This window comes from Scyliorhinus torazame, chromosome 8, assembly GCF_047496885.1.
Source record: "Scyliorhinus torazame isolate Kashiwa2021f chromosome 8, sScyTor2.1, whole genome shotgun sequence".
Lineage (NCBI taxonomy): Eukaryota > Metazoa > Chordata > Chondrichthyes > Carcharhiniformes > Scyliorhinidae > Scyliorhinus > Scyliorhinus torazame.
Genome location: NC_092714.1, coordinates 2,388,897 through 2,407,236, shown reverse-complemented (window position 1 = coordinate 2,407,236; position 18,340 = coordinate 2,388,897). Strand labels below are relative to the sequence as shown.

Below are 18,340 nucleotides of genomic sequence, written 5' to 3'. Positions count from 1 at the left end.
GGGACACAGTCCTCTATCCTCGTCGCCATCACCTTGGCATCTACGTTCAAGAGGGAAACTCTTGGCATACTTTTAACTAAGATCATAGAATTTACAGTGCAGAAGGAGGCCATTCGGCCCATCGAGTCTGCACCGGCTCTTGGAAAAAGCACCCACCCCAAGGTCAACACCTCCACCCTATCCCCACAACCCTGCAACCCCACCCAACACTAAGGGCAATTTTGAACACTAAGGGCAATTTATCATGGCCAATCCACCTAACCTGCATATCTTTGGACTGTGGGAGGAAACCCACACAGACACGGGGTGGATGTGCAGACTCCGCACAGACAGTGACCCAGCGGGGAATCGAACCTGGGACCCTGGAGCTGTGAAGCAATTATGCTAACCACTATGCTACCGTGCTGTTTACACTGACTCCTGTTTGTAACATTGAACACCTGGAGTTGTGGGGGGTTTCTGCACTGCTAATCATTTTGTAAGTTAAGGTTATCTACAACAAAATGTTTTTTGCGACTAAATCTGTTCCCTTCCTTCAATAGGTGGTGGGGCAGTTTATCAGCCTGTTACCGTGGTTACACCTCAAGGCCAGGTGGTGACACAAACACATGGCACTATACGTATCCAGAATGCACAGGTAGGTTGATAACTTTATGTAAATGTAGCATAACAAATAATAACTTTTATTATTATTCTAGAGGGAACTAATAATGATTTTTATTGTCACAAGTAGGCTTATATTAACACTGCAATGAGGTTACTGTGAAAATCCCCTAGTCTCCACAGGTCTGTTATCTGTAGTTCCGGTCTTGTAGTCTCAGTTAGTTGGTTATCAATCTGCTTCTCTTCAGGCTCTGGTCTTCGTTCTGTTGGTCGCGTGGATGGTCTCCTCCCTCGGCCAGTGGAACTCACCATTGTTGGTTGCTGCTGCTCCAAGAGAAAGAATGAATCTTTGCAGTAACTTTTATGCTGTTTGAATTTCATGACTCTTTTGGTGGGCGGTCTCTGGGTTCTTTGTCAATCAATTGATCAGGGCTCGATCAGCCTGATTGATCCAAGTCCAATCAATTTTGGAGTGGGCAGTCAGTGGCCATGTTTGAAGGTGTTGGATGCATGTAGGCTTTCCAGAATAAGGAATTTAGGTGCTGCTGTGTCTGAAAAACATGTCTGAATGACAGACATATCTATTGTTTCTGGGAAGGCCTGGAGATTGACTTTTGCTTATGTTTAATAATAATAATAATAATCTTTATTGTCACAAGTAGGCTTACATTAACACTGCAATGAAGTTATTGTAAAAGCCCCCAGTCACCACACTCCGCCGCCTGCTCGGGTACACAGAGGGAGAATTCTGAATGTCCAAATTACCTAACACCACGTCTTTTGGGACTTGTGGGAGGAAACCGCAGCATACGGAGTAAACCCATGCAGACACAGGCAGAACATGCAGATTCCACACAGACAGTGACCCAAGCCGGAATCGTTTGCAACAACCTGTGAAATTGTTTGAAGTCTGCAAAACCTTTTGCTGCAACTTTGTTTGATCTGTTCTGCAGCCTGCTTGTCTATACCCTTGACCACTTCCCCAGCATCCCTTGCTTTTCACCATTTTAGGTGGCCCCACACAGACCACACTGTACAGACTGGTTATACTCACACACAGAACACACGGTACAGACTGGTTATACTCACACAGAACACACTGTACAGACTGGTTATACTCACACAGAACACACTGTACAGACTGGTTATACTCACACACAGAACACACTGTACAGACTGGTTATACTCACACACAGAACACACGGTACAGACTGGTTATACTCACACACAGAACACACTGTACAGACTGGTTATACTCACACACAGAACACACGGTACAGACTGGTTATACTCACACAGAACACACTGTACAGACTGGTTATACTCACACACAGAACACACTGTACAGACTGGTTATACTCACACACAGAACACACGGTACAGACTGGTTATACTCACACAGAACACACTGTACAGACTGGTTATACTCACACAAAACACACTGTACAGACTGGTTATACTCACACACAGAACACACGGTACAGACTGGTTATACTCACACACAGAACACACTGTACAGACTGGTTATACTCACACAGAACACACTGTACAGACTGGTTATACTCACACAAAACACACTGTACAGACTGGTTATACTCACACACAGAACACACTGTACAGACTGGTTATACTCACACACAGAACACACGGTACAGACTGGTTATACTCACACAGAACACACTGTACAGACTGGTTATACTCACACACAGAACACACGGTACAGACTGGTTATACTCACACACAGAACACACTGTACAGACTGGTTATACTCACACACAGAACACACTGTACAGACTGGTTATACTCACACAGAACACACTGTACAGACTGGTTATACTCACTCAGAACACACTGTACAGACTGGTTATATTCACACAGAACACACTGTACAGACTGGTTATACTCACACAGAACACACTGTACAGACTGGTTATACTCACACACAGAACACACGGTACAGACTGGTTATACTCACACAGAACACACTGTACAGACTGGTTATACTCACACACAGAACACACTGTACAGACTGGTTATACTCACACACAGAACACACGGTACAGACTGGTTATACTCACACACAGAACACACTGTACAGACTGGTTATACTCACACACAGAACACACTGTACAGACTGGTTATACTCACACAGAACACACTGTACAGACTGGTTATACTCACTCAGAACACACTGTACAGACTGGTTATATTCACACAGAACACACTGTACAGACTGGTTATACTCACACAGAACACACTGTACAGACTGGTTATACTCACACACAGAACACACGGTACAGACTGGTTATACTCACACAGAACACACTGTACAGACTGGTTATACTCACACACAGAACACACTGTACAGACTGGTTATACTCACACACAGAACACACTGTACAGACTGGTTATACTCACACACAGAACACACTGTACAGACTGGTTATACTCACACACAGAACACACGGTACAGACTGGTTATACTCACACAGAACACACTGTACAGACTGGTTATACTCACACACAGAACACACGGTACAGACTGGTTATACTCACACACAGAACACACTGTACAGACTGGTTATACTCACACACAGAACACACTGTACAGACTGGTTATACTCACACAGAACACACTGTACAGACTGGTTATACTCACTCAGAACACACTGTACAGACTGGTTATATTCACACAGAACACACTGTACAGACTGGTTATACTCACACAGAACACACTGTACAGACTGGTTATACTCACACACAGAACACACGGTACAGACTGGTTATACTCACACAGAACACACTGTACAGACTGGTTATACTCACACACAGAACACACTGTACAGACTGGTTATACTCACACACAGAACACACGGTACAGACTGGTTATACTCACACACAGAACACACTGTACAGACTGGTTATACTCACACACAGAACACACTGTACAGACTGGTTATACTCACACAGAACACACTGTACAGACTGGTTATACTCACTCAGAACACACTGTACAGACTGGTTATATTCACACAGAACACACTGTACAGACTGGTTATACTCACACAGAACACACTGTACAGACTGGTTATACTCACACACAGAACACACGGTACAGACTGGTTATACTCACACAGAACACACTGTACAGACTGGTTATACTCACACACAGAACACACTGTACAGACTGGTTATACTCACACAGAACACACTGTACAGACTGGTTATACTCACACACAGAACACACTGTACAGACTGGTTATACTCACACACAGAACACACGGTACAGACTGGTTATACTCACACAGAACACACTGTACAGACTGGTTATACTCACACACAGAACACACTGTACAGACTGGTTATACTCACACACAGAACACACGGTACAGACTGGTTATACTCACACACAGAACACACTGTACAGACTGGTTATACTCACACACAGAACACACTGTACAGACTGGTTATACTCACACAGAACACACTGTACAGACTGGTTATACTCACTCAGAACACACTGTACAGACTGGTTATATTCACACAGAACACACTGTACAGACTGGTTATACTCACACAGAACACACTGTACAGACTGGTTATACTCACACACAGAACACACGGTACAGACTGGTTATACTCACACAGAACACACTGTACAGACTGGTTATACTCACACACAGAACACACTGTACAGACTGGTTATACTCACACAGAACACACTGTACAGACTGGTTATACTCACACACAGAACACACTGTACAGACTGGTTATACTCACACACAGAACACACGGTACAGACTGGTTATACTCACACAGAACACACTGTACAGACTGGTTATACTCACACAGAACACACTGTACAGACTGGTTATACTCACACACAGAACACACTGTACAGACTGGTTATACTCACACAGAACACACTGTACAGACTGGTTATACTCACACAGAACACACTGTACAGACTGGTTATACTCACACAGAACACACTGTACAGACTGGTTATACTCACACAGAACACACTGTACAGACTGGTTATACTCACACACAGAACACACTGTACAGACTGGTTATACTCACACAGAACACACTGTACAGACTGGTTATACTCACACACAGAACACACGGTACAGACTGGTTATACTCACACAGAACACACTGTACAGACTGGTTATACTCACACAGAACACACTGTACAGACTGGTTATACTCACACACAGAACACACTGTACAGACTGGTTATACTCACACAGAACACACTGTACAGACTGGTTATACTCACACAGAACACACTGTACAGACTGGTTATACTCACACACAGAACACACTGTACAGACTGGTTATACTCACACAGAACACACTGTACAGACTGGTTATACACACACACAGAGCACACTGTACAGACTGGTTATACTCACACACAGAACACACTGTACAAACTGGTTATACTCACACAGAACACACTGTACAGACTGGTTATACTCACACACAGAACACACTGTACAGACTGGTTATACTCACACAGAACACACTGTACAGACTGGTTATACTCACACAGAACACACTGTACAGACTGGTTATACTCACACACAGAACACACTGTACAGACTGGTTATACTCACACACAGAACACACTGTACAGACTGGTTATACTCACACACAGAACACACTGTAAAGACTGGTTATACTCACACAGAGCACACTGTACAGACTGGTTATACTCACACAGAACACACTGTACAGACTGGTTATACTCACACACAGAGCACACTGTACAGACTGGTTATACTCACACACAGAACTCACTGTACAGACTGGTTATACTCACACAGAACACACTGTACAGACTGGTTATACTCACACAGAACACACTGTACAGACTGGTTATGCTCACACAGAACACACTGTACAGACTGGTTATACTCACACACAGAACACACTGTACAGACTGGTTATACTCACACACAGAACACACTGTACAAGCTGGTTATACTCACACAGAGCACACTGTACAGACTGGTTATACTCACACAGAACACACTGTACAGACTGGTTATACTCACACCCAGAACACACTGTACAGACTGGTTATACTCACACACAGAACACACTGTACAGACTGGTTATACTCACACAGAACACACTGTACAGACTGGTTATACTCACACACAGAACACACTGTACAGACTGGTTATACTCACACAGAACACACTGTACAGACTGGTTATACTCACACACAGAACACACTGTACAGACTGGTTATACTCACACACAGAACACACTGTACAGACTGGTTATACTCACACAGAACACACTGTACAGACTGGTTATACTCACACAGAACACACTGTACAGACTGGTTATACTCACACAGAACACACTGTACAGACTGGTTACACTCACACACAGAACACACTGTACAGACTGGTTATACTTACACAGAACACACTGTACAGACTGTTTATATTCACATACAGAACACACTGTACAGACTGGTTATACTCACACAGAACGCACTGTACAGACTGGTTATACTCACACAGAACACATTGTACAGACTGTTTATATTCACACACAGAACACACTGTACAGACTGGTTATACTCACACACAGAACACACTATACAGACTGGTTATACTCACATACAGAACACACTGTACAGACTGGTTATACTCACACACAGAACACACTGTACAGACTGGTTATACTCACACACAGAACACACTGTACAGACTGGTTATACTCACACAGAACACACTGTAGAGACTGGTTATACTCACACCCAGAACACACTGTACAGACTGGTTATACTCACACATAGAACACACTGTACAGACTGGTTATACTCACACACAGAACACACTGTACAGACTGGTTATACTCACACAGAACACACTGTACAGACTGGTTATACTCACACAGAACACACAGTACAGACTGGTTATACTCACACAGAACACACTGTGCAGACTGGTTATACTCACACCCAGAACACACTGTACAGACTGGTTATACTCACACAGAACACACTGTACAGACTGGTTATCCTCACACAGAGCACACTGTACAGACTGGTTATACTCACACAGAACACACTGTACAGACTGGTTACACTCACACACAGAACACACTGTACAGACTGGTTATACTTACACAGAACACACTGTACAGACTGTTTATATTCACACACAGAACACACTGTACAGACTGGTTATACTCACACACAGAACACACTGTACAGAGTGGTTATACTCACACACAGAACACACTGTACAGACTGGTTATACTCATACAGAACACACTGTACAGACTGGTTATACTCACACAGAACACACTGTACAGACTGGTTATACTCACACAGAACACACTGTACAGACTGGTTATACTCACACAGAACACACTGAAGAGACTGGTTATACTCACACAGAACACATTGAAGAGACTGGTTATACTCACACAGAACACACTGTACATACTGGTTATACTCACACAGAACACACTGTACAGAATGGTTATACTCACACCCAGAACACACTGTACAGACTGGTTATACTCACACACAGAACACACTGTACAGACTGGTTATACTCACACAGAGCACACTGTACAGACTGGTTATACTCACACAGAACACACTGTAGAGACTGGTTATACTCACACAGAACACACTGTACAGACTGGTTATACTCACACAGAACACACTGTACAGACTGGTTATACTCACACCCAGAACACACTGTACAGACTGGTTATACTCACACACAGAACACACTGTACAGACTGGTTATACTCACACACAGAACACACGGTACAGACTGGTTATACTCACACAGAACACACTGTACAGACTGGTTATACTCACACAGAACACACTGTACAGACTGGTTATACTCACACACAGAACACACTGTACAGACTGGTTATACTCACACACAGAACACACGGTACAGACTGGTTATACTCACACACAGAACACACTGTACAGACTGGTTATACTCACACACAGAACACACGGTACAGACTGGTTATACTCACACAGAACACACTGTACAGACTGGTTATACTCACACAAAACACACTGTACAGACTGGTTATACTCACACACAGAACACACGGTACAGACTGGTTATACTCACACACAGAACACACTGTACAGACTGGTTATACTCACACAGAACACACTGTACAGACTGGTTATACTCACACAAAACACACTGTACAGACTGGTTATACTCACACACAGAACACACTGTACAGACTGGTTATACTCACACACAGAACACACGGTACAGACTGGTTATACTCACACAGAACACACTGTACAGACTGGTTATACTCACACACAGAACACACGGTACAGACTGGTTATACTCACACACAGAACACACTGTACAGACTGGTTATACTCACACACAGAACACACTGTACAGACTGGTTATACTCACACAGAACACACTGTACAGACTGGTTATACTCACTCAGAACACACTGTACAGACTGGTTATATTCACACAGAACACACTGTACAGACTGGTTATACTCACACAGAACACACTGTACAGACTGGTTATACTCACACACAGAACACACGGTACAGACTGGTTATACTCACACAGAACACACTGTACAGACTGGTTATACTCACACACAGAACACACTGTACAGACTGGTTATACTCACACACAGAACACACTGTACAGACTGGTTATACTCACACAGAACACACTGTACAGACTGGTTATACTCACACACAGAACACACTGTACAGACTGGTTATACTCACACACAGAACACACGGTACAGACTGGTTATACTCACACAGAACACACTGTACAGACTGGTTATACTCACACAGAACACACTGTACAGACTGGTTATACTCACACACAGAACACACTGTACAGACTGGTTATACTCACACAGAACACACTGTACAGACTGGTTATACTCACACAGAACACACTGTACAGACTGGTTATACTCACACAGAACACACTGTACAGACTGGTTATACTCACACAGAACACACTGTACAGACTGGTTATACTCACACACAGAACACACTGTACAGACTGGTTATACTCACACAGAACACACTGTACAGACTGGTTATACTCACACACAGAACACACGGTACAGACTGGTTATACTCACACAGAACACACTGTACAGACTGGTTATACTCACACAGAACACACTGTACAGACTGGTTATACTCACACACAGAACACACTGTACAGACTGGTTATACTCACACAGAACACACTGTACAGACTGGTTATACTCACACAGAACACACTGTACAGACTGGTTATACTCACACACAGAACACACTGTACAGACTGGTTATACTCACACAGAACACACTGTACAGACTGGTTATACACACACACAGAGCACACTGTACAGACTGGTTATACTCACACACAGAACACACTGTACAAACTGGTTATACTCACACAGAACACACTGTACAGACTGGTTATACTCACACACAGAACACACTGTACAGACTGGTTATACTCACACAGAACACACTGTACAGACTGGTTATACTCACACAGAACACACTGTACAGACTGGTTATACTCACACACAGAACACACTGTACAGACTGGTTATACTCACACACAGAACACACTGTACAGACTGGTTATACTCACACACAGAACACACTGTAAAGACTGGTTATACTCACACAGAGCACACTGTACAGACTGGTTATACTCACACAGAACACACTGTACAGACTGGTTATACTCACACACAGAGCACACTGTACAGACTGGTTATACTCACACACAGAACTCACTGTACAGACTGGTTATACTCACACAGAACACACTGTACAGACTGGTTATACTCACACAGAACACACTGTACAGACTGGTTATGCTCACACAGAACACACTGTACAGACTGGTTATACTCACACACAGAACACACTGTACAGACTGGTTATACTCACACACAGAACACACTGTACAAGCTGGTTATACTCACACAGAGCACACTGTACAGACTGGTTATACTCACACAGAACACACTGTACAGACTGGTTATACTCACACCCAGAACACACTGTACAGACTGGTTATACTCACACACAGAACACACTGTACAGACTGGTTATACTCACACAGAACACACTGTACAGACTGGTTATACTCACACACAGAACACACTGTACAGACTGGTTATACTCACACAGAACACACTGTACAGACTGGTTATACTCACACACAGAACACACTGTACAGACTGGTTATACTCACACACAGAACACACTGTACAGACTGGTTATACTCACACAGAACACACTGTACAGACTGGTTATACTCACACAGAACACACTGTACAGACTGGTTATACTCACACAGAACACACTGTACAGACTGGTTACACTCACACACAGAACACACTGTACAGACTGGTTATACTTACACAGAACACACTGTACAGACTGTTTATATTCACACACAGAACACACTGAACAGACTGGTTATACTCACACATAACACACTGCGCAGACTGTTTATACTCACATACAGAACACACTGTACAGACTGGTTATACTCACACAGAACGCACTGTACAGACTGGTTATACTCACACAGAACACATTGTACAGACTGTTTATATTCACACACAGAACACACTGTACAGACTGGTTATACTCACACACAGAACACACTATACAGACTGGTTATACTCACATACAGAACACACTGTACAGACTGGTTATACTCACACACAGAACACACTGTACAGACTGGTTATACTCACACACAGAACACACTGTACAGACTGGTTATACTCACACAGAACACACTGTAGAGACTGGTTATACTCACACCCAGAACACACTGTACAGACTGGTTATACTCACACATAGAACACACTGTACAGACTGGTTATACTCACACACAGAACACACTGTACAGACTGGTTATACTCACACAGAACACACTGTACAGACTGGTTATACTCACACAGAACACACAGTACAGACTGGTTATACTCACACAGAACACACTGTGCAGACTGGTTATACTCACACCCAGAACACACTGTACAGACTGGTTATACTCACACAGAACACACTGTACAGACTGGTTATCCTCACACAGAGCACACTGTACAGACTGGTTATACTCACACAGAACACACTGTACAGACTGGTTACACTCACACACAGAACACACTGTACAGACTGGTTATACTTACACAGAACACACTGTACAGACTGTTTATATTCACACACAGAACACACTGTACAGACTGGTTATACTCACACACAGAACACACTGTACAGAGTGGTTATACTCACACACAGAACACACTGTACAGACTGGTTATACTCACACAGAACACACTGTACAGACTGGTTATACTCACACACAGAACACACTGTACAGACTGGTTATACTCACACAGAACACACTGTACAGACTGGTTATACTCACACACAGAACACACTGTACAGACTGGTTATACTCACACAGAACACACTGTACAGACTGGTTATACTCACACACAGAACACACTGTACAGACTGGTTATACTCACACACAGAACACACTGTACAGACTGGTTATACTCACACAGAACACACTGTACAGACTGGTTATACTCACACAGAACACACTGTACAGACTGGTTATACTCACACAGAACACACTGTACAGACTGGTTACACTCACACACAGAACACACTGTACAGACTGGTTATACTTACACAGAACACACTGTACAGACTGTTTATATTCACACACAGAACACACTGAACAGACTGGTTATACTCACACATAACACACTGCGCAGACTGTTTATACTCACATACAGAACACACTGTACAGACTGGTTATACTCACACAGAACGCACTGTACAGACTGGTTATACTCACACAGAACACATTGTACAGACTGTTTATATTCACACACAGAACACACTGTACAGACTGGTTATACTCACACACAGAACACACTATACAGACTGGTTATACTCACATACAGAACACACTGTACAGACTGGTTATACTCACACACAGAACACACTGTACAGACTGGTTATACTCACACACAGAACACACTGTACAGACTGGTTATACTCACACAGAACACACTGTAGAGACTGGTTATACTCACACCCAGAACACACTGTACAGACTGGTTATACTCACACATAGAACACACTGTACAGACTGGTTATACTCACACACAGAACACACTGTACAGACTGGTTATACTCACACAGAACACACTGTACAGACTGGTTATACTCACACAGAACACACAGTACAGACTGGTTATACTCACACAGAACACACTGTGCAGACTGGTTATACTCACACCCAGAACACACTGTACAGACTGGTTATACTCACACAGAACACACTGTACAGACTGGTTATCCTCACACAGAGCACACTGTACAGACTGGTTATACTCACACAGAACACACTGTACAGACTGGTTACACTCACACACAGAACACACTGTACAGACTGGTTATACTTACACAGAACACACTGTACAGACTGTTTATATTCACACACAGAACACACTGTACAGACTGGTTATACTCACACACAGAACACACTGTACAGAGTGGTTATACTCACACACAGAACACACTGTACAGACTGGTTATACTCATACAGAACACACTGTACAGACTGGTTATACTCACACAGAACACACTGAAGAGACTGGTTATACTCACACAGAACACATTGAAGAGACTGGTTATACTCACACAGAACACACTGTACATACTGGTTATACTCACACAGAACACACTGTACAGAATGGTTATACTCACACCCAGAACACACTGTACAGACTGGTTATACTCACACACAGAACACACTGTACAGACTGGTTATACTCACACAGAGCACACTGTACAGACTGGTTATACTCACACAGAACACACTGTAGAGACTGGTTATACTCACACAGAACACACTGTACAGACTGGTTATACTCACACAGAACACACTGTACAGACTGGTTATACTCACACCCAGAACACACTGTACAGACTGGTTATACTCACACACAGAACACACTGTACAGACTGGTTATACTCACACACAGAACACACGGTACAGACTGGTTATACTCACACAGAACACACTGTACAGACTGGTTATACTCACACAGAACACACTGTACAGACTGGTTATACTCACACACAGAACACACTGTACAGACTGGTTATACTCACACAGAACACACTGTACAGACTGGTTATACTCACACAGAACACACTGTACAGACTGGTTATACTCACACAGAACACACTGTACAGACTGGTTATACTCACACAGAACACACTGTACAGACTGGTTATACTCACACACAGAACACACTGTACAGACTGGTTATACTCACACAGAACACACTGTACAGACTGGTTATACTCACACACAGAACACACGGTACAGACTGGTTATACTCACACAGAACACACTGTACAGACTGGTTATACTCACACACAGAACACACTGTACAGACTGGTTATACTCACACAGAACACACTGTACAGACTGGTTATACTCACACAGAACACACTGTACAGACTGGTTATACTCACACACAGAACACACTGTACAGACTGGTTATACTCACACAGAACACACTGTACAGACTGGTTATACACACACACAGAGCACACTGTACAGACTGATTATACTCACACACAGAACACACTGTACAAACTGGTTATACTCACACAGAACACACTGTACAGACTGGTTATACTCACACACAGAACACACTGTACAGACTGGTTATACTCACACAGAACACACTGTACAGACTGGTTATACTCACACAGAACACACTGTACAGACTGGTTATACTCACACACAGAACACACTGTACAGACTGGTTATACTCACACACAGAACACACTGTACAGACTGGTTATACTCACACACAGAACACACTGTAAAGACTGGTTATACTCACACAGAGCACACTGTACAGACTGGTTATACTCACACAGAACACACTGTACAGACTGGTTATACTCACACACAGAGCACACTGTACAGACTGGTTATACTCACACACAGAACACACTGTACAGACTGGTTATACTCACACAGAACACACTGTACAGACTGGTTATACTCACACAGAACACACTGTACAGACTGGTTATGCTCACACAGAACACACTGTACAGACTGGTTATACTCACACACAGAACACACTGTACAGACTGGTTATACTCACACACAGAACACACTGTACAAGCTGGTTATACTCACACAGAGCACACTGTACAGACTGGTTATACTCACACAGAACACACTGTACAGACTGGTTATACTCACACCCAGAACACACTGTACAGACTGGTTATACTCACACACAGAACACACTGTACAGACTGGTTATACTCACACAGAACACACTGTACAGACTGGTTATACTCACACACAGAACACACTGTACAGACTGGTTATACTCACACAGAACACACTGTACAGACTGGTTATACTCACACACAGAACACACTGTACAGACTGGTTATACTCACACACAGAACACACTGTATAGACTGGTTATACTCACACAGAACACACTGTACAGACTGGTTATACTCACACAGAACACACTGTACAGACTGGTTATACTCACACAGAACACACTGTACAGACTGGTTACACTCACACACAGAACACACTGTACAGACTGGTTATACTTACACAGAACACACTGTACAGACTGTTTATATTCACACACAGAACACACTGTACAGACTGGTTATAATTCACACAGAACACACTGTACTGACTGGTTATACTCACACAGAACACACCGTACAGACTGGTTATACTCACACACAGAACACACTGTACAGACTGGTTATACTCACACACAGAACACACCGTACAGACTGGTTATACTCACACAGAACACACTGTACAGACTGGTTATACTCACCCAGAACACACTGTACAGACTGGTTATACTCACACACAGAGCACACTGTACAGACTGGTTATACTCACACACAGAACACACTGTACAGACTGGTTATACTCACACAGAACACACTGTACAGACTGGTTATACTCACACAGAACACACTGTACAGACTGGTTATACTCACACAGAACACACTGTACAGACTGGTTATACTCACACAGAACACACTGTACAGACTGGTTATACTCACACACAGAACACACTGTACAGACTGGTTATACTCACACAGAACACACTGTACAGACTGGTTATACTCACACACAGAACACACGGTACAGACTGGTTATACTCACACAGAACACACTGAAGAGACTGGTTATACTCACACAGAACACACTGAAGAGACTGGTTATACTCACACCCAGAACACACTGTACAGACTGGTTATACTCACACACAGAACACACTGTACAGACTGGTTATACTCACACAGAACACACTGTACAGACTGGTTATACTCACACAGAACACACTGTACAGACTGGTTATACTCACCCAGAACACACTGTACAGACTGGTTATACTCACACACAGAGCACACTGTACAGACTGGTTATACTCACACACAGAACACACTGTACAGACTGGTTATACTCACATCAGAACACACTGTCCAGACTGGTTATACTCACACAGAACACACTGTACAGACTGGTTATACTCACACAGAACACACTGTACAGACTGGTTATACTCACACAGAACACACTGTACAGACTGGTTATACTCACACAGAACACATTGTACAGACTGGTTATACTCACACAGAACACACTGTACAGATTGGTTATATTCACACACAGAACACACTGTACAGACTGGTTATACTCACACAGAACACACTGTACAGACTGGTAATACTCACACAGAATACACTGTACAGACTGGTTATACTCACACACAGAACACACTGTACAGACTGGTTATACTCACACACAGAACACACTGTATAGACTGGTTATACTCACACACAGAACACACTGTACAGACTGGTTATACTCACACACAGAACACACTGTCCAGACTGGTTATACTCACACAGAACACACTGCGCAGACTGTTTATACTCACATACAGAACACACTGTACAGACTGGTTATACTCACACAGAACGCACTGTACAGACTGGTTATACTCACACAGAACACATTGTACAGACTGTTTATATTCACACACAGAACACACTGTACAGACTGGTTATACTCACACACAGAACACACTGTACAGACTGGTTATACTCACATACAGAACACACTGTACAGACTGGTTATACTCACACACAGAACACACTGTACAGACTGGTTATACTCACACACAGAACACACTGTAGAGACTGGTTATACTCACACAGAACACACTGTAGAGACTGGTTATACTCACACCCAGAACACACTGTACAGACTGGTTATACTCACACATAGAACACACTGTACAGACTGGTTATACTCACACACAGAACACACTGTACAGACTGGTTATACTCACACAGAACACACTGTACAGACTGGTTATACTCACACAGAACACACAGTACAGACTGGTTATACTCACACAGAACACACTGTGCAGACTGGTTATACTCACACCCAGAACACACTGTACTGACTGGTTATACTCACACAAAACACACTGTACAGACTGGTTATACTCACACACAGAACACACTGTACAGACTGGTTATACTCACACAGAACACACTGTACAGACTGGTTATCCTCACACAGAGCACACTGTACAGACTGGTTATACTCACACAGAACACACTGTACAGACTGGTTACACTCACACACAGAACACACTGTACAGACTGGTTATACTCACACACAGAACACACTGTACAGACTGGTTATACTCACACACAGAACACACTGTACAGACTGGTTATACTCACACACAGAACACGCTGTACAGACTGGTTATACTCATACAGAACACACTGTACAGACTGGTTATACTCACACAGAACACACTGTACAGACTGGTTATACTCACACAGAACACACTGTACAGACTGGTTATACTCACACAGAACACACTGAAGAGACTGGTTATACTCACACAGAACACATTGAAGAGACTGGTTATACTCACACAGAACACACTGTACAGACTGGTTATACTCACACAGAACACACTGTACAGAATGGTTATACTCACACCCAGAACACACTGTACAGACTGGTTATACTCACACACAGAACACACTGTACAGACTGGTTATACTCACACAGAGCACACTGTACAGACTGGTTATACTCACACAGAACACACTGTAGAGACTGGTTATACTCACACAGAACACACTGTACAGACTGGTTATACTCACACAGAACACACTGTACAGACTGGTTATACTCACACCCAGAACACACTGTACAGACTGGTTATACTCACACACAGAACACACTGTACAGACTGGTTATACTCACACACAGAACACACTGTACAGACTGGTTATACTCACACAGAACACACTGTACAGACTGGTTATACTCACACAGAACACACTGTACAGACTGGTTACACACACACACAGAAAACACTGTACAGACTGGTTATACTTACACAGAACACACTGTACAGACTGTTTATATTCACACACAGAACACACTGTACAGACTGGTTATACTCACACAGAACACACTGGGCAGACTGGTTATACTCACACAGAACACACTGAAGAGACTGGTTATACTCACACAGAACACATTGAAGAGACTGGTTATACTCACACAGAACACACTGTACAGACTGGTTATACTCACACAGAACACACTGTACAGAATGGTTATACTCACACCCAGAACACACTGTACAGACTGGTTATACTCACACACAGAACACACTGTACAGACTGGTTATACTCACACAGAGCACACTGTACAGACTGGTTATACTCACACAGAACACACTGTAGAGACTGGTTATACTCACACAGAACACACTGTACAGACTGGTTATACTCACACAGAACACACTGTACAGACTGGTTATACTCACACCCAGAACACACTGTACAGACTGGTTATACTCACACACAGAACACACTGTACAGACTGGTTATACTCACACACAGAACACACTGTACAGACTGGTTATACTCACACAGAACACACTGTACAGACTGGTTATACTCACACAGAACACACTGTACAGACTGGTTACACACACACACAGAAAACACTGTACAGACTGGTTATACTTACACAGAACACACTGTACAGACTGTTTATATTCACACACAGAACACACTGTACAGACTGGTTATACTCACACAGAACACACTGGGCAGACTGGTTATACTCGCACAGAACACACTGTACAGACTGGTTATACTCACCCAGAACACACTGTACAGACTGGTTATACTCACACACAGAGCACACTGTACAGACTGGTTATACTCACACACAGAACATACTGTACAGACTGGTTATACTCACACAGAACACACTGTACAGACTGGTTATACTCACACAGAACACACTGTACAGACTGGTTACACTCACACACAGAACACACTGTACAGACTGGTTATACTCACACAGAACACACTGTACAGACTGGTTATACTCACACACAGAACACACTGTACAGACTGGTTATACTCACACAGAACACACTGAACAGACTGGTTATACTCACACACACAACACACTGTACAGACTGGTTATACTCACACACAGAACACACTGTACAGCCTGGTTATACTCACACAGAACACACT

The 18,340-nt window shown here is 43.0% G+C and overlaps 1 protein-coding gene across 4 annotated transcripts in view; it reads left to right on the top strand.

Moving 5' to 3' along the window:
* The window catches only part of LOC140427624 (homeobox protein PKNOX1-like), a 404,309-nt gene that overhangs the window by 262,697 nt on the left and 123,272 nt on the right, over positions 1-18,340 (top strand). For all 4 annotated transcript variants that reach the window (XM_072513041.1, XM_072513042.1, XM_072513044.1 and 1 more), the window contains one exon: positions 543-637. In XM_072513041.1, coding sequence (XP_072369142.1) covers positions 543-637 — 95 coding nt within the window. The remainder of the gene's footprint in view (positions 1-542; positions 638-18,340) is intronic.